At 40.0% G+C, this 24,826-nt stretch overlaps 1 protein-coding gene and 2 long non-coding RNA genes across 4 annotated transcripts; 2 read left to right on the plus strand and 1 right to left on the minus strand.

Annotated features, from left to right (window-relative positions):
- The first annotated feature begins 1,940 nt into the window (after positions 1-1,940).
- Positions 1,941-5,513, plus strand: LOC111948073. Its single transcript, XR_002874057.1, has 4 exons — positions 1,941-2,866; positions 3,133-3,256; positions 3,462-5,113; positions 5,190-5,513. It is a non-coding gene; the product is annotated as an uncharacterized LOC111948073 (long non-coding RNA).
- A 9-nt stretch (positions 5,514-5,522) lies between these two features.
- LOC105354679 lies at positions 5,523-7,955 on the minus strand. Of its 2 annotated transcripts, XR_002290658.2 has the most exons (3): positions 6,784-7,955; positions 5,948-6,100; positions 5,523-5,863 (listed from the first exon to the last, which is right to left on the minus strand). It is a non-coding gene; the product is annotated as an uncharacterized LOC105354679 (long non-coding RNA). The 2 variants fall into 2 exon arrangements; XR_002874059.1 differs by lacking the exon at positions 6,784-7,955 and having other exon boundaries at positions 5,948-6,763.
- Positions 7,956-9,150: 1,195 nt separating this feature from the next.
- On the plus strand, positions 9,151-24,457 carry slc25a10 (solute carrier family 25 member 10). Its single transcript, XM_004066132.3, has 11 exons — positions 9,151-9,530; positions 18,179-18,298; positions 19,779-19,893; positions 19,979-20,027; positions 20,102-20,143; positions 20,210-20,253; positions 20,334-20,404; positions 22,967-23,059; positions 23,135-23,212; positions 23,297-23,353; positions 23,605-24,457. Exons 1-11 carry the CDS (start codon positions 9,441-9,443, stop codon positions 23,704-23,706), a joined length of 861 nt encoding a protein of 286 aa, XP_004066180.1. The 5' UTR covers positions 9,151-9,440; the 3' UTR covers positions 23,707-24,457.
- The last annotated feature ends 369 nt before the right edge of the window (positions 24,458-24,826 follow it).

A 24,826-nucleotide genomic window follows, 5' to 3' on the forward strand; every position in this document is an offset into this window, starting at 1 on the left:
ATTTTTTGAGGTCAGTAGTCTAAAGCAAATACAGGCACACTTGACTTTCCTAAGCCCGTGCGTTGACTCATCTATTGACAGAATGACAAACTTAACTGATGGGTAAAGAGACAGAAAGGAAGGACCAACAGAAATGTCACATAAAACAGGTTTGAGGATAAATAAGAAAATAGACAAATGTGAGTAAAACACAAAAAAATACTAAATTATAGAAAATATTTATGCAAAATTGAAAAGGTCTGAGAAAAAAAAGTGCATTTGTGCCAAAGTAAACAGTGGAGCTGTGGCTCAGTGTGTTCTTAATGATCTTTCCCCTGTAAACAAGAGATAAGGACAGCCCTTTAAACTGTTTTGAAGTAAAACAGGTCCGTTCAGTTTTCAAAGAAATTCCCTTTATAAAATAACTTTAAAATAACATGTTTTTAAACTATTCAGCTTATGCTTGAACCAAGTGGACCCCTAGGATCACAGCTGTGGCTTCTTGTGGTGCTATTTTATGACGCGCAGAACACAGGACTTCAGCCTCTCTGAGCTCAAGTCAATGTTATTTTAACTTCCATTCATTTGAAATAATCTTCTAAAAAATGTGAAGCTCTTCAGCTGCTTATTGACCACAGTCATTCCAGCCACGACCAATCAAATTTGATATTACAAACATTATCCAGGTTCTTACATCTTTCATTCACTATAATTTTGCTTTTTTGCAATTTTTGCTTTAAATTTATTACAAATCAGTTTGTTTACATATGATTTGGTCAAATTTTGTATCCCTACAGTTTAACTGATTAATCATTAAACCTTCATACTAGCATCATGCTAGCTTGTTTAATTTACTGGACCTGTTTATGTTCATAGTTTTGGCACAGACGTTTTTGTGATTTAAAAAAAAACACAAATAGGCTCATATATTCATCATTTTCCACTAACAACTTGCCCTTTAGCAGTTGTTTTTGCTAACAACCACTAGAGGGCACTGTTGGTGTGTGTATTTGTTACTGACAGCAACGCAGAAGAAGATTCTCCTACTGAGCTTTATATTTTAATTATTTGCATCAAGACATAATTATTCTTGTTTTTATTTTTTCTGAATATTGCAGGTTGTCAAACTGGGTTGCAGCGCTGAAAGCATCGTCATTCAGATGCAGTTCCTGCAGTGGATCACAAACCTCACATAAAAGAGCCTATCATGCAAATTCAACTTTTTGAGCTTTGTTTTTTTCCTGTCCAGCAAATTAAAACACAAGCACATTGCAGCTGAGTGCCTCTTTTTACTATTTTACAATCAGGGTTGCTGGTAACTCTTCGAGGATGTTAATAATAATAATGTATTGGATTTATCTGTGCTTTTCCAGAGTCTCAAGTGCTTAAAATGTGTCCATTACTCATTCAGTCCTCATTCATGCTTGGTGATGGTCAGATGGGGCTACTGATGGACCCACATCTGATCATCACTGGAACATTTATACACATTTACACAGCAGTGGAGCCTCGCTGGACGGTGGGGTGTCGTGTCCAGGGACGCAGCAACGGTTGGTTGGGGGGAGTGGGGATCGAGCCACTAACCTTTCGATCGTTGGCCAACCAGCTCAACCACCTGAACCACTGCAGCCTTAATATGTGCCCCTTTTGTAAGTGATGTTAACTTTATTGAGTTTTTAGCTGTCTTGACAAGGCAAATTTTTAAGTGTATTAAAATGTTCATTCTTCGAGAAAAGAAAACCCAAAACCTGTCCTCTGAGCACAGGCCCCTCCCAGTCCGTGAAAACGAGTGGGTTCTCACATTGTGAGGTCACAGATGGGGAACAGTCCCTCCATGAAGAGTCTGTGCTGCCGGCACCGCCCCCAGGTAAATACACACACACCCACTTACTCCCCAATGCTAGTGGTCACCAGCAAAAACGTTCCTTTTATATTCGCTTTTTGTTTACTTTCATAAATTACTCATGGTCAATAAAAACAATTTTTTCTCACACAAAAATATACTAGCAAATAACCTTCAATGGAGAAAACTCAATTTGGCCACTTTTATCAATTATGCCTTCATTTAAATCTCTCCTGTGACAAACTGATTTACATCCTGAGAATGAACTGAAGTGAAAAAACCCCTGAACACAAACATATGAGAGCCTCACATCTTCATCTATTCAAAGTCTGTGGCGATGGGGGAATATTAGCCGATGCATCTCTCCTAAATTCTACCTGACTCCGTTTTTCTCTGTGTCTGTTCAAAACTGCTTGTTTCCACACATTCACATTTCTTCTACCTCTTGACAGTTGAGAAACTGCTTTTACTGATTTTGATCGTGACCTTGTTCTTCAGATGGATTTGCTGAAGTTAGATCCTTGTTGTTAAATATAAACATGTGCAAATAAAGACTTAAGCATTTAGCACGAAGCTCTATGTCATGACTTGTAGGATGGACAGACCCAGATGCTGAAACCCAGAATGAGGACAACGTTAGGTAAGAGGCAAGTAAGAGTTTTATTTTCCTTCCAGGAGAGATGGTTGTGGCTCGGTATGAGTCATAAGGACTGCGGCGTGAGGCGTGGCTGGAGGTAGTAGCGCGGCTTGGTAGAGCGTGTTGTTTCCACAGTAGTGATGGGACGAGCGACACTGGTGCATCAGCACTGTGCCGAGAGCTCAAGAGGGAAACCTTGTATCGGTGCGTGTATTGCTTTAAGAAAGAATCACGTGACCGATCCAGGAACTGTGTCTTTTGGATGTGCGACGCCAAAGTGTGTTTATCAGGAAACAAACTGTATCAACATGTCGTGGGTTTGTCGGATGGAGTTTTGTTTGATCGTGGATCGTCCATGGAAGTGTTCCCCGGTGTGGAATAATTTTGATCTTGTGACGCCAAACAAGGTAAATCTTTTTCTCCTTTATATACTATTTTTTACGGTGGCGCATTGCACTCACTTTATCAGTTTATCAAGTGAATGACCTGTGATACATATGATAGTCAGTTAAGAGCCTTACAGTTGCTTTAGTCATGATGTTATCATGTAATTATGAGATCCTCATCTCGTAATCCTGAGATAGGGTGTCTATTTTTTGTAACAAGTGAATGCAATGTTCTGGTAGGAGGTTTGAATTGTTTTCAGATAAATCAACTTTTTATGTTATTGTAGGTGAAGTGTCGGCTCTGCTCCACAGAGCTATCTTATATCAATAAGAGCACTTCATCAATGCTGAGGCATTATAGAGCTCGGCATGGCAATGAAGAATTGGCAGCTACTCGTGAGAGTACCCCAGGTATGTTGAAATTCTCTTCAAAAATTGTGCTAAAAAAAAAAAAATGCATGCAAACAGACTGGTATCGAACCTCCAACCCTCTTGCTGTGAGGCAACAGTGCTAACCACTACAACACCATGTCGTCTTATGTCTATCTGATATTGTTTGTAAAAATTACAGTCCTTTTATTAAGCTTTTGACAAAATAGTTCCTTTTGGCTTGCAGTTCCTAACAAGCAAGCAGTGGATGAGGCAGTGGTCAATATGATCATCAAAAACTGTCAGCCACTCAGCTTGGTTGAAAATGAGGAATTCATGGAGCTCCTGAAGCTTATTGTAACCTCGTATGCTCTACCAAGCAGGGAGGCATGTTCAAGAATTTTTATTATATCTTTGTACTAACTATATAACTATATTTTATCGGTGTAACAGTATTTGTATGGTTATTTTCAGACCATCAAGGACTTGGTGAGCCAGAGATATGAGGAGGAGAAGGAGAAAACCAAAAAGGACCTCCAGAGTGCCGTTGCTGTTACTTTAACAGCTGATATGTGGACGTCTATGAATATGGAGGCATATCTAGCTGTAACTGGCCACTATGTGGACAAAGAAAGCCATGAACAACATTGCCACGGTTAAAAGGAGCCTCATGGAGGAGGGGGGCATAGCAGGAAAGGTCAGGTGTCTTGTCACTGATGCAGCAGCAAACATGACTGCATGTGCTCGAATGCTTCAAATACGGCATACCATTTGTATAGCCCATTCCCTGAATTTAATTGTGAGAAAATCATGTGATCAAATCCCAACAATAACTGTATTACGCAGCAAAACACGTCACATTGTGACATACTTTCGATCAAGCGTGACTGCTAAAGAGAAGCTCACTCAAATACAGCAACAGCTGAGAACACCGGGCCATAAATTAATAAACGAGGTGCCAACACGATGGAACAGTACCTACCAAATGTTTGAAAGAATGACTGAGCAGAAGGAGGCAGTCTGGGTGTCACTGGCCTCATTAAAACCTGACATCACTCCACTGACTCCAGAAGAATGTCAGATCATTGAAGAGATGCTCAGGGTTCTTGCTCCTTTTGACCAAGCTACAAGAGAACTTTCTGAGGAAAAAAGGGTCTCTGGGTCGAAGGTCATTCCCATGATGAGAATGCTCCACATTGAGCTTCAACGTCAGGCTACAACAGTGACAAAAACAGCTCCTCAGCAACTGGCTAAAAACCTGAGGAAGCGGCTAACTGACGCTATTTGCGGCATGGAATCTCTCAGTGTGATGACTCTGGCAACTCTGTTGGATCCCAGATTTAAAAAGAATGGATTTGTTAGTCAGCAAAAGGCAAGTGAAGCGGTGAAGAGACTGCAGTCAGAATGTGCAGAAGAAATGAGGAGCCAAGAGCCTGTCATGATTTGAATTTGTTGTCTTGTTTTTGGTCCTTGTTCTGTCTAGTTTCTGTTTCCCGTTTTATTTTGAAAGTCTCCTGTCTTGTCTGGTTTCTTGAGTTTTACTTCCTTTGGTCCCCATCAGCCCTGATCGTGTCCACCTGTGTCTTGTCTGCCCTGTCTGTATTTAAGTCTTGTCTCTGCCTTCCTCCTGTGCTGGTCCATTAACGTCTCATGTAACGTCTTCATGTGTCCTCGTCCCTTCATGCCATGTTCCATGTCCCTCGCCAAGCCACAGTGAGTTTTGTTTGCTTAGTCATCCTGCTCTGCAGCACTTTTTGTTTCTATTAAACCCCTTGCCCTTGAACCGTGTGCCTCCGCCTCTGCATTTGGGTCCTTACCTGCTCTCAAGCCCCCTGCACATGACAGAGCCTGACCCAAGAGAAGAGCCTAGCTCTTCACATGGGTCAGAACCCAGTACAGGTATGAAAATACATTTCTGTGGCATTTTGTGATATGATATATCATGTGATGAAGAAATGATTAACTATTTTTTTAGGGCACAATCTCTGGAAAAACTTTAGATATGGAGGTTGCAGAGACCCAGAAGACGAGGAACGCAACAGCTGACTCCAATATTGAAGTCCAACGCTACCTGGCAGAAACAAACACACCCAGAAACCAAGATCCTTTGCAATATTGGAAATGGAACCAGGAAATATACCCACATCTTCATCAACTTGCACTTAAAACTCTCTGCTCACCATCATCGTCTGTACCACGCGAAAGAGTATTTTCCAAGGCTGGGGAGCTGGTGTTTAAGAGGAGAAATCGCCTTGGAACAAAGACACTCCAAAAACTTTTGTTTCTCAATAAAAAATTCACGAACTAATCATTTTTTTGTCTTTTATTTCATATGATTTAACAGTAAAGTTGACAAATGTGCACATAAGTTAAAAAATTGTAACTCTGAATTTTTACTCTAATTTGCTATATTTTACATACCAACTCAGTTTTAGCATTTACAGGAACAAGGAATTAATTTACCTGCAATGATTTTATAACTACTGCAGGAGTCACTATTGGGTGACCAACAGTATCAATACAGTGCCGCCACAGTTTGTTTAGTGTGTCAATACACTCCTTGAGGTATCATTGTCCCATCACTATTCCACAGGAATGCAGGAGGGCTCGATCTGACTTCCACACAGGTGACGCTTGGAGGCTGGAATCCTGAGGCAGGGAGAATAATGTTAGAGTCGAGACAAGACTTGGCTTTCACAAACATGAGCTTGGACTGAGACCAGGTATAGTCACCATAAGGGGCAATGAACTGGCGTTGAGTTGTGGAGCTGGGTCTCCTTTTGAACAGCAGGGTTGATGAGGGTGAATTGGTCACAGCTGGTGGAGTCAGGAGCAGAGCAGAGGGAGCGGGGCTGACAGAGGCACCATGACACCCTAAATGTTTAGCTTGGAAAGAGGAAAACACACGGGTAAGTTCATAGTTAATGTATAACCATGTTTGAATCAACTTTTCACCAGTCAAACAAGACATTCTTTTTTTATTATTGTGTCACAAAAAATTGCAATTAAAACACCCTTAATAACCGAACATCAACATCCTTCCAACTATCAGAAAAAGAAATTGTCAAATGCTTTTTTTTTTCAATCCACACAAAACTACGATTCCCTTTTACATTTTTTTTCATTAAAAGCCCCAAATGTCCTCTGTCTATACCAAAAGGAGTTTGTTCATACGTTTGCTGTGGTTGGGAGATATTCAAGTTTGAAATTTTCTCTACAATAGACACATTTGCATTTCTGTTAGACAGGAGGACATACAAATAAAATACTTACATAAAAAAACTACAAGAAAAAAAACAAGAAAATGGCAACAACAAAATTAAGCACTAATCTCCACTAACAGAACATGCATTTCTAACAGTCCAAGTCTAAAAAAAAAGCATTAAGCTTGAATTGAATTTATATATATTTCCGACAGACAGACCCAATCAGACCCTATCACGTGACCGAGAAGAGCGCCCTTGCCTGTGTCAAGAGCCGGATGTAACAGAGACTCGGGCAATTTTTCAAAATAAACATCTTTCAGATTCCGAAAAAAATAAAATGGAAGTAATTTAAGTTATTTATACTTTCTGTGTGGCCCAGTACCAAATGACCTACGGACCAGTACCGGTCCGCGGCCCGGGGGTTGATGACCGCTGTTATAGGTTGCTTGAATAGGTCTTATCTGTACAGTCCTTGTGTCTTGAAAGGTACTTGTTACATAAAATTTTTTCCTTGTTATCATCCGCAGCTACAGGTATGATGCCATGCAGTGGAAGCCCACAGCACTGCACAGAGCTACTTAGAGTGAGGAATGATTACATCATACGAAACTGTTGCCCTGTTTAGTTCTTCTATTTCCTCCAGACTGAGAAGAAGTGCGATGAGGCACAAACTGACAAAGGTTGCTAAAGGGAACTCTAACCAGATGAGCAAACAAATCCAAAGTCCACAATCCAAAGTTCCAAGGCAGACGGGCAAAAAGAGTTCAGTCAGACAAAACAGACAGAAAATGAGAACTAGGAACAGAAATGACTTGCTCAGCATTCAAAGCAGTCTGACAATAATTGTCTGTCTGCCTGTTTCTTTTAAAGGGCAGCCACAGGGGATTTCACTTATCTGATTACTTTGCAGGCACAAGCCAGATGATCACTTTAGTAATAATTTTAAGATAAAAGCTATAGGAGGACCTTTCAAAATTTACACCAGTTGGTTTTTACAACCATAGATGTTAATTAAAATGCAATTATAGGACACCTCACAACAAAATGCACAGAATTAATTTTTTAATCAGTGATTTATTTTAAAGTAAAACAAAATTTTCTTTTTCATGTTTGTGCAAACACAACTATAAAACTTGAGCAATTATATCATGGCATCATGCTAAGAGGTCGAATATAACTTCTGATCCAAAGTTTAATAAATCCCTACAGAGTTTAATTTTCTTTATACAGCCATTCTTTAAACCCTTTGTTATCCAGTTTTTATTCATTTGTGTTTTTTTTATTTCTACATAAAACCTTTTGGAAATGCTTATCCATATTCTAACATTTTCTACCACAAACCTAACCTTTCTTTTCTGAAATACTGAGTGACATAGAGTTTCCCTGGGGTTATATGCAGGTGTCTCTGGTCCCAAACCCTCGCGAATCCGCAGAATCGGCGAATACAGAGAACCATCCCCGACCCCCACGGGCATTGAATGTCCATCACCGATCCTTACTCATCAAAAACCCTTCTGAAACATTTCTTGTTTTTTTTCTTCTGAAACATTTCTGATATTTTTTAGGAGTGGAGCCTGACAGAGCACAACAGGGACCAGTACCTAAGGACCTATGCACTCAGACATGGTTTAGCAAAAATCACGCAGCTGCAGACCCAATGCCTGTGAGGGGCACAAGGGTTTCCAGACAAACCACTCATAACCGACTCCACCGCTTTGACTTGAATACCAGACAACAATTACAGTTGACTCCACTGACACCAAGACACCGCTGTGAACATTTGCAGTGGGCACAACACCATGTGACCTGGACAAGGCAGCAGTGGCCCACCATCCTGTTCACTAATGAGTGTTGGGTTACCATGCACAGAAATGATGGTCATCAGTGTTGCTTGGAGATGGTTGGCTTTGGTGGAGGAGCTCCAACAGTCTGGGCAGGCATCACCAGTCAGCACAAAACTGATTTGGTTATTGTAGATGGCTCAGTCACTGCATATTCTTACCTCAGAGTCATCATAGAACCATCATCCCCCAATTCCAGTTTTACACAATAATTGTTCTGCTCCAGTGCAAGAGCTTAGTTACACTCACACAATTAAAAACAAAAAATTGATGTCAAATATAACTGCATCATAATAAACTGACTGCATTAAAAATGCTTTTGTTTAAATGAAAAACGAAACAAAAAAAATTCAGCATGTTTAAATGTTGTTTATCCATGTTTCTGACATTTCTTTGTGGACGGCAGCTTATGTGGCCTTTGCCTTTTCAGTCAGAAGTTGATAGATCCTGTGCTTACAGTCCTGCTGTAAATATGTGTGTATGATTTTTCTGTTCAAGAAATGGAGAAAACTGAATTCATATTGTAGTGCTCTGTATTTTCCCCTGTGGGCAGCTGAAATTCTGAGTGACGTTGCAAAACTGTCTATGTGAGGTGGGTGTTTTGCCTGTTCATGCAGGCACACATCAGAGGTATTGCAGGATCTTCACTCGTGCATGTCTGTATGCACTCAAACAGAAAAATGCTGAGTTCATGCTGACGGAGCACTAGACTCACACCACGGTCCTACAGTGGGTCAAATGTATTGTGAATTATTTGGGGCTTAACATTTTTCTTTTTTAAATCTTCTGTGAACTCCTAAAGTTTGACTGAGTGATTGCACTGTTGAGTCTTGGATGATTATTATTACCCTCTGCTTTTTAAATCGTTGCTTCCTTGGTCGCGCATGCGCAGCCTGTCCTCTTAAAGAGACACGCACATGGTGGTGGCTTGTAAGAAACGGGAATCTTCGCGGGTCTTTAAAGAATGACTGACCGTGGATCTGTGCCCCCTCCCTCCCTCGTCCGACCTTCAGACCACCCCTACCCCATGGAAGCGAGTTCCTAGTGCTCGGTGACGATTGGCCAGCTTTTTCCTGCTTCAAATCGTGCCCTGCCGTAGCCGGCGCGTGCCAGTGGAGCCGTTGGAGCTTGGTTTCCCTGTCGCCCCCCTCCCTTCCCTGGCTGTTGGAGCCGAGCATCATGTCGGATAAGCGGGTCTCCCGCTGGTACTTCGGCGGGCTGGCTTCATGCGGAGCCGCGTGCTGTACCCATCCTCTGGACCTGCTCAAGGTGAGCCTTCCCGCGGCTGGACCCTGCGCCGCGCGGCGTCGTGTCTGTGCTGCAGCGGCAGGCCGTGTGAAAAGCCACGGGGCTGTCCGCGTATTGGTTCCGTTCATGTCCGGGTTCAGTCATGTGTCGTCCTTCACTGCGGTGAAGTGAGCCGCTGTTTTTTGTACAAATTATCCGTTACTTCGTTTAAATTAAAATGCGGAACTTGCATAACGGATTCATTTCGTCTGTGGAGCTAAATGAACCATAAAAGAGCTGCTGATAATGTTACTAATACAAATCACAATAACAGACAATTGACTGTGTTTAAATCTTCATAATTAGAATAATGTAATATAGAAACACGCCTTATCCTGACTTTAAAACCGTTGCTCAAATTACAAAGTACACCACGATTCCTTCATGTAGAACTTAGTAATTTTTAGAGTGCTACCACGTACAGTTTAACTAAGTCACTTTATTAAATACTATGTGAGTGATCCATCACTCAAGTGACATAAAATGAGTGAAATTGACATCACTAGCAGACTGACATTAAAATGGTTAAGTATATACCACTTTACTACCTTCTTAGAAGGCCCAAAGCATTTTACAGTCACAGGCTCATTCACCCACCACACAAAACACAATCACACACTGACTCTGCTGCCAAACACTTGCACCAATAACCACCAGGACCAATGGGGGGTGTAGTGTTTTTCCCAAGGACACTTCGATACATGGGTAGGCAGGGCAGGAGGTAGACCGCTCTACCTCTGCACCACAGTGTTTTCATTAAAACCTAGTCCTCATATTAGATCATCATTCCTACATAGTACTACTTAGTGATTTATAGAGTACTTACAATTGACCTATAAGGTTATATTGTTTCATTTCTGGTAGGGCTGCACGATATGATGAAAACCCCCGATATGCGATATATGAGTGATCAATATTGCGATGACGATATAACTTGCGGTACATGAACAAATAGCAAAACAACCAAAAGCATAATTTCCATTTCACTACAACAGTTTAAAATTTAAACTCCAAATGACCGTCGTCTGCATAGGACGCGAACATCTAACATAAAAGGGCTACATCCGATTGGTCAACAACATGAACATATCCGTCTGATTGGTCAAATGCATAAAGGAATTTATTTGATTCATTAAATACTTCAAACTGCCATAAGATTGTTTTAGCACATTTATTGTAACCATTTATTGCATTTGTGCCGTCTTTTTGATATTCATATTCCACAGCTTGATTTTGTGATAACAATAAATTTGCTATATTGTGCAGGCCTAAGTTCTGGGTAATTTACTACTGAAGTGTCATACAATTACTTGACATCACTTAGACTTTGACTTTGAATATAATCTGTTCTTCAAATTAGTAGATCAGCATTACTTTATAGTACTACCTAAGACTTCATGGAGCACTACCACATAAAGTATCAAATTATTTTACTTGGTAATTTTTGAGTAATTCATCACTAGATGCTTCATCTTTGAACATAATATGATCCTCCAATTATAGAATTGCATGAAGGGAGCAGTACTGACTACCATACGATTCCTACTATAAGGCGCACCGGATTATAGGGTGCACCTCAAGAAATGGTCTATTTTTGAATTTATGGCATATATGGTGCACCAAAATATAAGGTGCATTAAGTGTGACAGAAGTGTCAGAGAGTTAATCAAACTTTATTATCTCCATTCATAATCATTGTAGAACTGGTTTGCAACATACTACATGTTTGCCATGTGAGTGTATTCACAATAACGTCACACTTACTTTACACTCACCAGTCCAGTTCTCATAAACAGTCACTTAGTACTCGCTGAACAAGATACCAGTTTGCCGCAGGGCGACACTCACATGCACACCTAGAGTGCTCAGATATACAGACTTATTATGAAAAGCAGATTTTTAAGTATATCAGACAATTTTTTTAAAATAAATGTATACATTCAAATGAATATCTAAGATTACAACATGATAAAAGGTTTCTCTGTCATTTTGTTTTCAACAGCTTGTTGAATCAGATCCGTGTGTTACTAGTTGACGTGTGGGGTGTGCAGACAACCAAAAACATTGTGTGTACATTCTGTTCTTGGTTCTGTTTGAGGGACTGACCTTTGGACAGTGGAGAAAAATAAGGCGCATTTGCAGCTAGATCCACAGTTAGAAGTCTGACAATGAAAGCTTCCGAGTTTCTGAAGATGAGGACGAAGGAAAACTCCACATCTGGCACTTTTTTTTTTTTGGCTTAATCTTCGAAACAAGCATGTGCTGTTCGCAGGTTCAACCAGGAGCTATAGTGTGCGGGAGTCAGGCTTTCCAATAGGTGGCAAGCATTGACTGTAAATATTAAATTGACATACGGTCAATGGTGGCGAGCCTTGCTGGGCTGTGCGAGGGCGACCAAGTACAAGCTCCTGGTCCGTGCACAGCATTCGAAAAATGTGTGCTTCAGGACAACACTGTGCGTTAGTTGGCTCAGATCCCCCGGGTGGGAACCGCGTAGTCGGCAACAGGTGGCATTGCAGGATGGCTGGGTCAAACGAGGCATCTCTGTCCTGCTTGCAATCGAGGAAGCAGGACGGACTGGCCTGGGCTTCATGTCTCTGGTCCCTGACCCCTGTGAATATCTGGGAATACTGTACATATATTTTTTGTTTATTTATTTATTTTGGCCCACCAACAAAAATACCATCACAGGCTGATCAAGATCAACATAATGAGCACCCCTGCTATAAAGCTTGCCTTTGGACTGTGGGAAGAAGCCGGAGTGCTTGGAGAAAACCCATGCATGCAACGAGGGAACCCAACACAGAAAGGTCCCAGCTGAGATTTGAACCAAGCCCTTCTCACTGTGCCAGCTTTATTTTTCTGCCAGTTACATCATAAACAATTCTAAACATGGCAATAAATTGTCATAATGCCGTCACATCAGCATAGATTAATAATAAGAAATGCATACAGGACACATACTGTGATATTTTTAGCTTCAGCGCTACATAGGAAGGCCAAAAATGTGAGGGTTTCAGTAATACCCCACATAAATGCCGGACGTATGTTTTTATTCAACGATTGAACACTTAGACACATTGTTTGGATCAGTTTTCATAGTTATGGAATTTAATTTGTATGTCAACTACCTCCTATATTTATGCGATATAAAAATTGGAGGAACTGGTTTTATTCATTGTTAAAGCCAGGTAACCAATGTTAGTTTTACTTATTGTATGAGATTTGGTTAACAGATTACTCAAATTATAAAGTAAAATTAGTTGATACTTTGTGTTAGGCCTGCACAATATACCGCAAATTTATCGTTATCGCAAAATCCAGCTCTGCAATATGCATATCACAAAAGATGGCAAATATCGCAATAAATCGTAAACCTTAAATGTGCTAAAGCAATCTTATGTCAGCTTGAACCATTTAACAAATCAAATAAATCCCTTTATGCATTTGACCAATCGGATGGACGCCTATTATGTTAGATGTTTGTCACCTATGTCGACGAGTGACATTTGGAGCAAATTTTTAAACTGTTGCAATGTAATGGGAATGGTTATTTGGTTATTTTGCTATTTGTTTATATACCGCAAATTATATCGTTATCGCAATTTTAATCTCTAATATCGCATATCGCGAGTTTTCCTCATATCGTGCAGCCCTACTTTGTGTGATAGCAATCTATGAAGTAATAAGTAGTACTATGAAGGAATGATAATCAACTAATTGGAGGAACAGGTTTCATTTAAAGCCAGAGTCGAAAAATTTCACATTAGGTTGACAATATTCAGAAATGGATTACTCAAAAGCTATGCATTAAAATAACTTGATGGTGTGTCTCTGTTTGTGTGTGTGTGGTGGTGCTCTTTACTGAACCCTCTAACCCAGGGGTGTCAAACTCATTTTGGTTCGGGGGCCACATTCAACCCGTCTGATCCCAAGTGGGCCGGACCATAACATAAAAGCAAAAAACAGCTTTTTTTTACTCAGTTGGAAAAAATGCCTCAACCAACATGGTCGCCTAATCAGTTATTATTGCACATTCATTCACAGAGGCCAATGGATCTCAAATAAAATGCTTTAAAAAATCGGGTTATTCAATTTCATACGGACTGAATATTTTACATCTGACACTGAAACAATCCCGATAATAAACTCAAGAGGGGCTACGGAAAAAAAGAAACACCCTTCCTAAAATGTAAATGTGCAAATCAATAAAAAATTAAACTAAATAAAATTTGCAAACATTTGTGAACATAAGAATTTGGTGTTAACCTCCTTTCTCTCCTGAAACTTCACCCGGCCATCAATATCAGGATTCAAATCCTGTGCAGAAACACATTTACTGTCATTCAAGTGTGGAAAACACATTGAAATGTCCAAGAGTCTTTTCCTTGTTTCCTGAATTTTGTGTCAATACCTGCTTCCTTCCTGACCTTTGATGGGCGCCATCAGTGACCAGACTGACATAACGTGACCAGTTCACTCCAACATAGTCTGGCGCAGTAAGACTGAATATGTCATCAGCTGCTGTTGTGTCCATCAACTCAAGAAACTCCGCTGTGACGGTCTCTTCAACACCCATGTACAGCTGTATAGATTTGTGATGTCTGTGCTTTCATCAAAAGTGACCGAAAAAGAAATGACTGGATTCCTTCATTTGGCATCCAAGTCTCCTCATATTTGTTGGATCTGCAATCGTAATCCTTGACAGACTCATGTTGGCAAAGGTTGACTGCTTTTTGGGGCACAAGACTTTTGCAGCCTTCAGCATTTTTCAATAAGTTCACAATCCGAAAATGGTTTGGATGTTTGCTCCGACTTGTTCGCAATAAGGTTGCTTTCACTGCTCCATCATTGACATCACGCCTGCAGTAAATGCAGATGGTTGTTTTTTCGTCCAACTAATATTTGATAAATATTCTCTTTTCTTAACTACAACTGGTGAAACTTTTCTTTATACTGAGTCTCACAGTGGTGCTGAATGTTATATTCTTTGAGCACTGAGACCTATTGATGACATACCAAGCATGCAGGTTTGCCTTCAGCTCCGTGAACAAATAAAACGCTTTTCATTTTTCCTTGAAAGCTCAGCACTTCACTTCAACCCTTTTTTTCTTTTTGACAACATTTTGGGCATTAGTGTGTCACTTCTGATCATTCTTATATCAACAAAATAGCGGTGAGGGTTCGCAGCCAGATTGAATCATCTGGGGGGCCGGATACGGATACGGCCGTATGTTTGACACCCCTGCTCTAGCCAGCACAAAAATCTAGTAGGTTGCAAATAAACAGTAGAAAGGAAAATTCAAGTAACTGTAATGGCCGAAGAAGTATGCATTATCACTTTTTAACGCACGCCGTGGAAGCCTGAACCTCAGCGAAGTCCGTTAAACAATGATATTGCACACTTCGAAGGCCATTAACCCGCTTATACCATGGTCACTTACGAACATGATAAATATTAACTAGTTTTTATTCCTTAATTCTTGTTTTTTTCTGATTTTGATTGATTTTTTTCACAAAAAGCGGACTATTTGTTACGTGGTGCGGCGCCTTGTCATGGTAACGTGACAAGGCGCCGCACCACCGCTGCAGTCAAGATTCGGCGATATAAAGCGATATATATATATATATATATATATATATATATATATATATATATATATATATATATATATATATATATATATATATATATATATATATATATATATATATATATATATATATATATATAAGTGATAACCATGTCCGGTTATCACTTTTTAACGCACACCCAGCAGCCAATCAGAATCGAGTATTCACCCGGACATGAAGGAGTTATTTACAACAAGGCAGCAATCCCTAGAGCTCTCAACTTGTTTTACAGTTACAGGAAGTCAAACAGGTCTCAGCATGGAGCTCTCATCTGTTCACCAACATACAATCCCCAACCTGTTATTTCTTGGCACCTACCAACTCCCTTTATATAGGCAGCGGGTGGTGAGAGCAATGTTTGAGGACTATTCCCAGATTAAATCTAATGAGTTTAATGGATACAAAAAAAAAACATGTAACCAACTCAAAATGTACCATACCAAACATAAATTGATCGTGGTCAGAAACAGAAACAAAAAACAGAAAGTTAGTCCATGCTCTGGTTCTCTTCTTCCCCCCAGCCGATGGTTTAGTCCAGTAAAAGGTGAGCAGTCAATAAGCGGTATGAAGCATTAAGTGGTACTCTGATGGAATGGAAATCTACTAATTTTAGGAACAACTTTTACGAGTTTAAGCCATTAATGTGATAAAAGGTAAAAGTTAGTATAATAAAATGTAAAAGGGAGTTTCTAACTATTGTTTGTAATCACTCCTAACAAATAAAATTTACATTAAGCTTATATTTCAGAATTGGATTACTCAAACTATTAATTAAAATGAGTTGTGAGAATTTATTAACTTGAGGAACACGTTTAACCAAAGTTCGCTAAGTATTGTCAATTTTCTCATTTTATGCAGTAGATTACCCAGAAACTAAACAGTAAACTAACTTTGTGTAGTAGTATTTTATAAAGTACTAAGTAGTATTGTGTAGGAATGGTGATATACCAATTAGAGTCAAAGGTCAAAACTTGAAAAAGAGATCATTTGTGTTTTAATGAACATTTTCAAATGTACTATATTCATCTATCTTTCGAATCCACTGAATCCCTTTTGTGATGATAGGGCTGCTGGAGCCTATCCAAGCTTCTGCTGGGAGAAGGCAGTAGTAACTCGCGAAGGCAGATTACATCCATGACAGGTCGCATGACAGGGCCACTCAATCACATAAACTCACATTCACCTCTACCATATGTACTAACATATTTTATTTTGTTTTGCATTATTGTTAGAATAGGTTCCTTTGATGTTACTAATAAAGAATGTGAAGAAACACAATTTTAATGTTTGAAATAATTACTTCAAAATCTAAGACTATAATAATGCTAACCCAAAATAAAAAAATGACCATGTCAATAGCAGGCATTTCCAGCATCTTTGCTCTCCATTGCCTGAGGCATTCACTAAGTTTGAATCTGAATTCATCCCCTACCCCTCTGGCTCCTCCCTATTCCTTCTATTGCAGGGTCATTTGGAGCTTTAGTGGTGTCCAAACTTGTTTTTTTTAAGGGGGAGCCGTACTGACTTAGGGCTGGGTATCCCTTGTTTTTTAAAGGGCGATCCGTGTTACATATGTAACGCAGAGGAGAAACGTGTTTCTTCACGTGGGTGTCCTTGAAAAACAGAAGTTATAAGTAGTTGTCGTAGAAGTTGTGATTAATTTTTGTTTTTGCAATTTTTAAACATATAAAACCGATGTTATGTATTTTTCGACCGCTGGCAGCTACAAGCTAACATAGATGACTAGCAACTATTGATTACATCATCAAGTGGTAGTAACGTCTGAATTTAAAGACACTGTTTTTCAATCATTCTCTGCTCGGAGTGCTAAATGTAAGTGTAGGGAGAAGCCAAAGGGGTTATTACAGTAAAAAATAAAAATAAAAAAAGAAATCCTGAATACTATTTTACTCAAATTGGCCGATGGATTAAAAAAATCTAGTGACCAATTTATTCCATTACTTTGCAATGAAAACTTTAAAAAATTATATTACGTTATATACAAACAGAGAGGAAGTCTCAAAATAATTAAAACATCAGATAAAAACAGTATGTTTTTCTTTTCTAAGGAACTCCTGCATTTATTCTTCTAATAAATCTTCTAATGAAGTTCCATACAAAGTGCCTCTTATCATATTTATAAATTACAGTTCTTATAAATGTTCTATGAATTAATTTTGTTGCATTTATCCGCCACGTCTGAAAATCTGCTCCGAAGAAACATAGCCTGACTGTAAACTGTAAACCAGTCCATGATCACATGTAGACGACACACGGAACAGCACATTAGCATAGCATTTAGCATTGTAGCATCAGCGCCTGACAACACTGCTGTCTCCAAATCAACACTTTTTATTTAACTTTCTGTTGCTGCTGTTAGTCCGACAGGTTTATCCTCCAGTTCTTTCTGGATCCTGGTAAAAATCCTCACATGTTCTGCTGCTTCATCAGCTTAAACTGAAGCTACAAGGAGGCAATTAGGGGCAGTTATGGGGGTGGATAGTGCTTCTTGCAGCTCGAGCGCTGGTGGATTTTTTTTTTCTTCTTTGCCTCGCAAGTAGCTTCTCTTTGCTTGCTGCTGTTGTCCGGCCTGCTGTTGTCCAGCGGAGATGCTTTACTTTGAACAACAGATGAAGTAGAGAGCAGAGAGGTGGGAAAATAAAATCTTGATTTTTCCCAAAAATAAACAATCTAAAACAACAAATTTAAATTAATCGATTACATTGAATAATCTCAAATTGAACTTTTGGCTCTAGAATCAAGTATTTTATATGATTAGCCTATATTTTGAAAATTGTATTTGGTATTTGGTGAAACTAGTCCCGCGTTTCAGAAAATGTGTTTTAGGAATGGGGAAAACTGTAGAATCCTCACTAGCTAAAGGTAAAATGCTCGGTTTGAAATGATAGGGTTGAGAGGTAAGATTGGCATCAGCAAAACATTCCTCATTTTTTAGGAGAATTTGCTTTTAAGACTGGACTCTGTTTTTTCCCCAGGTTCACCTGCAGACGCAGCAGGAGGTGAAGAAGAGGATGATGGGGATGGCCATTCAAGTGGTTAAGAACGACGGTGTGCTGGCTCTTTACAGTGGCCTCTCTGCCTCCCTCTGCAGGCAGGTGTGTGTCAGTGCAGTTGTATAAGTAAAAGTCAATGTAAAAAGTGGCCTGAATGGAGTGGTGGACTGATGTTCATTCTGTGTCACATTTGGCATGTGAAGAATGGTGGGGGTACAGAGAGGTATGAGATGGGGAGGGAATGTCGTTAGAAGTCATGTTGGTTTAGTCTCACTTATAAAACTGACTCAAAATTGAAAATAATGGTGGGGGTTTTTCAGACAGAGAAGGTCTGGACTGTCAGTCTGTTTCACAACCTGTTCTGTCTGATCTAGTGGGAAAAAAACATTGGTAGCTCTAAAACGTAAAGACGCAAAAGCTCGAACATCCCAAAGTTTTGAGGTTCTAAGGATCTATCTGATATAGTATTCAAGTTTACACCCATTTAGACTTAAGCTACGTTCACACTGCCCTCTGCAACGTACATTCAAGTGACCACTTTCAATGAAAAGTCTATGTAAACCCCCAACTTTAGGCCCTTCATACCGCTTGAAGGGACTTATCTATAAAGAGAAGTAATGAAATCTAAACAATAAATTTTAGTATTTATTAAATAAAAGTGAGTTCTACTTAAACCATAAAATATTGGATGCATATGAAAAACATGAACACCAACTTTCAACTGTTAAACTAGAAATAAAACAAAAGAAGTTATATAATAAGTAGTCATTCAATATATAAAGGTATGTTGACACTGCCCCTCTGGAACAGATGACCAAGCAGCTATTTCCAATGAAAATTCGATATAAACGTGCCTACTTGCACTTTTTGGCTTATGCGTTTAAAACTCTCATGTCACATGCAGCGACATTTTTGAATACGGTTTTCTGGTTCTACGCACAAAACATGCATTAAAAGTTGAAACAGGTCAAACTTTGACCAATCAAATTGCAGTTTGTGCCTAGACTAAATTATGAGACCAAATCCTTCATATATTGGAATAGAGCTGTGATAGTAAAAGCCTGAAGCAAGATTTGCACCTCGTTGACATTTCACTCCAAGCCTCTTCCAAGTGTAGGTGGTGGACATGTGCCACTAAACGGTTGTAAAAGATAAAAAAAAAACCTTTCTGCTTGTCCAGTGTGAACACCAAAGGCCAGGGCTGGCCAGCACTGTCTGTTTTCCACTTCGCCCTGACCAGCTTGCTGCTTATTAGCTGACTTAAATAATTCCACATCCTGATTGGCTGAACACACCAGATTTCGGTAGTCAGCATGAAGCAGTGCAGGGAGAGCTGGAAAACGGGCAGGGTTGAGGCTCTTGAGGACTAAACATGTCTTCAAGAATGCGTGTTTAGTGCATTCTTGAACACGCCTCACATGCCCGGCGTAAAAGTTAACATTAGGTTTAACTTTGATTCCTCTTGGATGACTCTTTTAGGGGAATTGGATCAGTATTTGTCCCTGCCTCCAGGGCATTGGGGGAGGGTGGATGCTAGATGGGTCCCCTTCTCGTGACAGTGAACTAACTCTCCTCCTTCCAGATGTCCTATTCGCTCACCAGGTTTGCCATCTATGAGTCTGTGAGGGACCTGATGGGTACAAAGAGCCACGGCCCCATGCCCTTCTACCAGAAGGTGCTGCTGGGAGCCTTCGGAGGTGAATGCTGCTTTTTACCTTTCTGTGTGCAACAGTGTGTTAACAAATGCAGGACCGTTCCTCTGAAAAAGTTTTGTTCCCGCAGGGTTCACGGGGGGGTTCATTGGCACCCCAGCAGACATGGTCAATGTGAGGTAATGTGCACTGATGTCACTTCTTGTCTCCTGTCTTTTTTTTCCTCCCCCCTCTGATTCATGTTTGCTCCTAGAATGCAGAATGACATGAAACTCCCCCCGCAGCACAGGAGGAAGTAAGTGATGCAGTTGTGAAGTTCTCCCTAAAAGTCTTCCAGACCTAAACTGACATGTTCTTGCAGCTACAAGCATGCCCTAGATGGCCTCTTCAGGGTCTTCAGGGAGGGTGAGGATGACCCCTCCCCAGGTTTTCCGCTTTGGTTAAGGTGACCACATCTGAGATGTAATCTGTCAACTTTCCTGCAGAGGGCATCAGGAGGCTATTCTCCGGAGCCTCCATGGCTTCCAGCAGGGGGGCGATGGTAACTGTGGGACAGGTAGGTGTATTTGTGTGTGCTCTTTAAACAGCAGATGGTCTTTGATCAGAAAACGGTGTAAAGGGGGGCCATGGACTCATCTGTCAGGTAGTCAGCATCGGTTCACAGTGCAGCAGTGAAGTCAGTTGGATTTGACAGGATGTGGCTGTGTCAGAAGTCGCCCCCTGCTGCCCTATATGGTGAACTTAAACAGGCGCAGATTTCAAACAAGACATATTTTTCTCAGTGCAATAAATGAAGTAAACACTGTTGCACAGAAATGGTGCATGATCAGCCGGAATAAAGTGTAAAAAATCCTGGATAAAAATTACAATAAATATATGGTGTTTAACATTCTCTTTGTGTATGTCCTCATAATATTTATTTTAAATGCATCTTACTTTAGTTAAATTTGACCTTATTTGATCAAATTCTTTCTAAGGTTAAAATAAACATTAAAAACAAAAATAAAAACACCTCCAAGCATAAATCAGGTTTTGGTCAAGCAGGATGCAGGTTAAAGGGGAACATTGAATTTCAAAACAATCAGTGATGAAAGTCTTCCGGGAATTCCCGGAAATCCGGGTTTTTGAGCAAACCGAACGTACTTTCCGGGAAATAAAGACCTGATCTTTACGGACAAATCGCTTTCCGGATGAAAAAATGGTCTGAAATCAGCTAATTTTAGCTTTATATTCTATATTTCTCTGCAGATCGCTTCCTCTATGGTCGTGGCCATCTCTCGTCTTCCCGGCCTAATTGACCAATGACGGGACGTTTTAGCTGCTTTCGGATGCGTCGACGGGTCTGATTGGCTCTGTCTGCACCACGTGGTCAGCGTGACTTGCTTCCCTAGAGACCAAAACTGGCTGACCCACGCTAAACTTTCACAAACAAATCTGAAGAGTTTGCGATCAAATTTGTGTTAAAATAATGGCAGGCATCGTCATTATTGAGCGTGGTCACGACCTCAGTTGTGAGAAGACGATAAAAAACAAATTGAAGTGGTCTTGGCTGGAAGAAAAATATTTTTAAGGTAGTGTAGGTCAAATACTTTTTGTGTAAAATAATCTCAAAACCAAATTCAGAAATAATTTCAGTTTTAGTTTTGAGTTTCAGTTTTTATTTTGAATACATTTCTCTATCTAATTTATTTGTATTTCCTAATTACCATGATTTAGTTCAGTATAGTTGACATTAATTATAAGTATTTGATGGTTTGGACCCGCACTCCCTTAAAAAATAATGTTTACAATGTTTAGCTTAGTTTGTATGTTTGTTTTGATATTTCCCAGATTACTTAGTATTGGTGTTAAAGAATTGATGTATTATGTTATAGAAAGATAGTTTAAATAGATCCCATATTTTGATGTAATTATAGTTTGAGAAAACAGTGCAAGTGAATGTTGTACATCAGTCATTTCTAAAGCAGAAATAATGTATAAATAACTGAGGTATTTTCATAGAATATCATAGTTACTGGTGTTCTTTTTGCCATTTGGGGCTTTGATGTTACTATATTTTAGCAATTGTATGTTTTGCAGCTTTAAGGAAAAGCGTAGATTGTAGGATTGTGTTACTTTGAGCAATTTTCCAAATTCTTTTTTAGGACCAGCAAGTCCTTAATGGAGAGTCAAACTAGGGGTTTGAATGACAAATCATGATGCTCCAATTAGTCTTAGTTTCTTGATAAAGAAGTGAATAACTAGCTGCCAGAATGTACCAGAATGCATCTAAGACTATGTATTTTTCAAAAATTTCTCTCTGCGCCGCCATATCGCTCAAAGAAAAGTTCAGGGATTTTTTCCTTGCCTGACTTTCATCACTGACAATTAAAGTTGAGAGGCTTGGTGCAAAATGTCAAAGCAGTACAAATCTCTGGAATCTTGCTCCAGTATTTTTCTTTCACAACTCTTTTCCGATATAGGAAAGATTTGGTGTCTTGTAATTCTGGCTGGACACAAACTGCAATTATTCATTTCTCCTTCATGATTGATTTCCAACCAGTTGGCGCTCATATGTTTTGAATAGAATGCAGCCCAAACGTCACTACCAAATCGGAGTCTCTGGTTGGTGAAAGTTCAACTGGTTTAACTTTTGACGTGCGCTCAATTTGTACGTAGAATCCACAAACAGGCTTAAAAACTTTGGCAGTGACGTGTGAAAGAGGAAGCCCGAAAACTGTTAAAAACAGTCAGATGATGACAAAACTTATTTTCATAAAAACAAACCGGAGCCTTCAAAAGATAGCTTTAGCTTTAATTAATCCTGACTAATCAAAACCAAATAGTTTATTTATTTATTAGATGGTAATCTCAGTAATTGTTGCTTAGCAGAGCCAGCTCAAGGACAGTTCTAGAGTCCTTTCCCTGACTCTAGTCCTGCATTTTGGTCCTGGTCCGTGTAGATACGTATACTAAATCTGGGCTGGTCTGGCAAAATGAGGTCAATGGAAGTTAGATCAAACCCTCAACAGGAGAACCAGCTAACTTTGACTTTACTGAACGCGCTCCAGCTTTTGGAGAAGCTTGCCTGTCTGTGTAAAAGTTGCAGGTCTTAATGTTTACACTTTGGTCCCCACAGCTGGCATGTTACGACCAGGCCAAGCAACTGGTGTTGGGAACAGGAGTGATGGGAGACAACATCCTCACACACTTCTTGTCCAGCTTCATTGCTGTGAGTTGAAACTCTCTTTACACAAATGAGGGATTCAAGTCTGCAGAGCTTCAGCTGGAAACCCCTTCTCTGCAGGGGGGCTGTGCCACCTTCCTGTGTCAACCCCTGGATGTGCTGAAGACGAGGCTGATGAACTCCAAAGGGGAGTACACTGTAAGGAGCACAGGGAGGAGACCTTTGTGGCTGGGACTCCGGTTCTTTGGCTGATTTCTGCTCTCACACTACATCTCTCTGCAGGGCGTTCTACATTGCTTTAAGGAGACGGCCAGGCTTGGTCCTCTGGCCTTCTACAAGGTAAAGCCATCTATTGATACAGGAAAATAGTGAATGGATGCCAGGATGAATGTAGGAATGGAGAGATGAATGAGCAGAAGAATAGGGATAGAAAAGTAGCTCAATGATGGATGGATGGATGGATGGATGGATGGCAAATGGATGGATGGAAGAGTAGCTGGATAAAGTTGACACAGATTGAGCCAAAGTTCTTTCAGACGTATTTGCAGGCTGGGTCTCAGGAGCTGACCTGCTGTTGTGTCTCCCTTCAGGGTCTTGTTCCCGCTGGGATCCGCTTGATTCCTCACACTGTGCTCACCTTCATTTTCCTTGAGCAACTCAAGAAATACTTTGGCATTCTTGTCGTCTCCTGAGCGACGCTGATGCAAAAGGCAGTCGTTTAAAGAACATACGGGAGAAGGAAAGGGGGCATTGTTCTTCATCTTCTACCTCGCTTCCTGAGGAATCCCTCCCCTCTAGCTGCAATGATAACAGAAAAACTAATCTTTGAAACTCTGCTGTGACCCTTTTGCAGCACTTTAAACCTAGACGAGCACTGGAGTGTCATCGATTCAGGTTCAAGCTGCAGTCCTCCTTTTTTAACAACCAATTCTGTTTTGACCAAACCTGTCCTCATGTTCACTCACCTGATTTGTTCAGAACTGGAACTGAACTAGTTGGTTAACTAGTCTTCAACCTCCAGCTTCTTCTGTCATTCCAGTGGGAAGAGTCTACAGGAGAACAGGACCAAACTCCTGCTTTCTTGGTTCTTCAGCAGAAACGGTTCTAGATCAACGTCCTGATCATGCAGAGCTGGACTCTGGGTGCAGTCTGACCTTGGACTCTGCAGATCTGCATTCTTTTCCAGCATCTGCTTAAATCCTCCTGCTCTGGTCATGCTGCCTTACTCTTTGTGTCCTGCAGGGGCAGTGTAATCCCTGTCACTAATCTCTAATCCAGTAATTTCCACGGTAACTCCCAAATAGAATAAAAAATTGTAAAACTCGAAGGTAGCTTTAAATGTGATATTTTGAATGTTTGTCATAACTTTATTTTATGAGAAACTGGAGATTAAAGTGAAGTAAATCAGTTGATCTTTGTAATAAATCACTAATTGAAAAAAGACTCCTGTTGAAAATAATGAAGTACTTTAAATGTCCTGAGGATGAAGACGCCGGGGTTTGATCGCCTCTTCAAGGTGAGTCAGCTCCACTCTTTGGAGCTCATGTTAGATGTTGCTCTACCCCCCCCCCCCCTTCCCAGTGAGGACAGCTGTGGGAAAGAACACTGGGTTTTTAGAAAAGCAAGACATTGGGGCTTATATTACTGTGACTTTAAAAGAAAGTTGGATTGTTAAAGGAACTTCATTATAATTATGTTCTAATCAATACTTTATTCTGATGTTTACAATAGATAATATTTGTGATAACATTTCTATTGTGTTGAGTTTGATCATAGCAAAGATCTTATAACAAACGTTTTTACAACATTAAG

Source organism: Oryzias latipes, chromosome 1 (genome assembly GCF_002234675.1).
Source record: "Oryzias latipes chromosome 1, ASM223467v1".
Lineage (NCBI taxonomy): Eukaryota > Metazoa > Chordata > Actinopteri > Beloniformes > Adrianichthyidae > Oryzias > Oryzias latipes.

Bases quoted from the DNA above. Each gene is read 5' to 3' on its own strand.
- slc25a10 (XM_004066132.3), top strand. From the start codon at position 9,441: ATGTCGGATAAGCGGGTCTCCCGCTGGTACTTCGGCGGGCTGGCTTCA. The intron at 9,531-18,178 runs GTGAGCCTTCCC...TTTTTTCCCCAG, and splicing joins ATCCTCTGGACCTGCTCAAG to GTTCACCTGCAGACGCAGCA. The intron at 20,144-20,209 runs GTAAGTGATGCA...ATGTTCTTGCAG, and splicing joins CCCCCGCAGCACAGGAGGAA to CTACAAGCATGCCCTAGATG.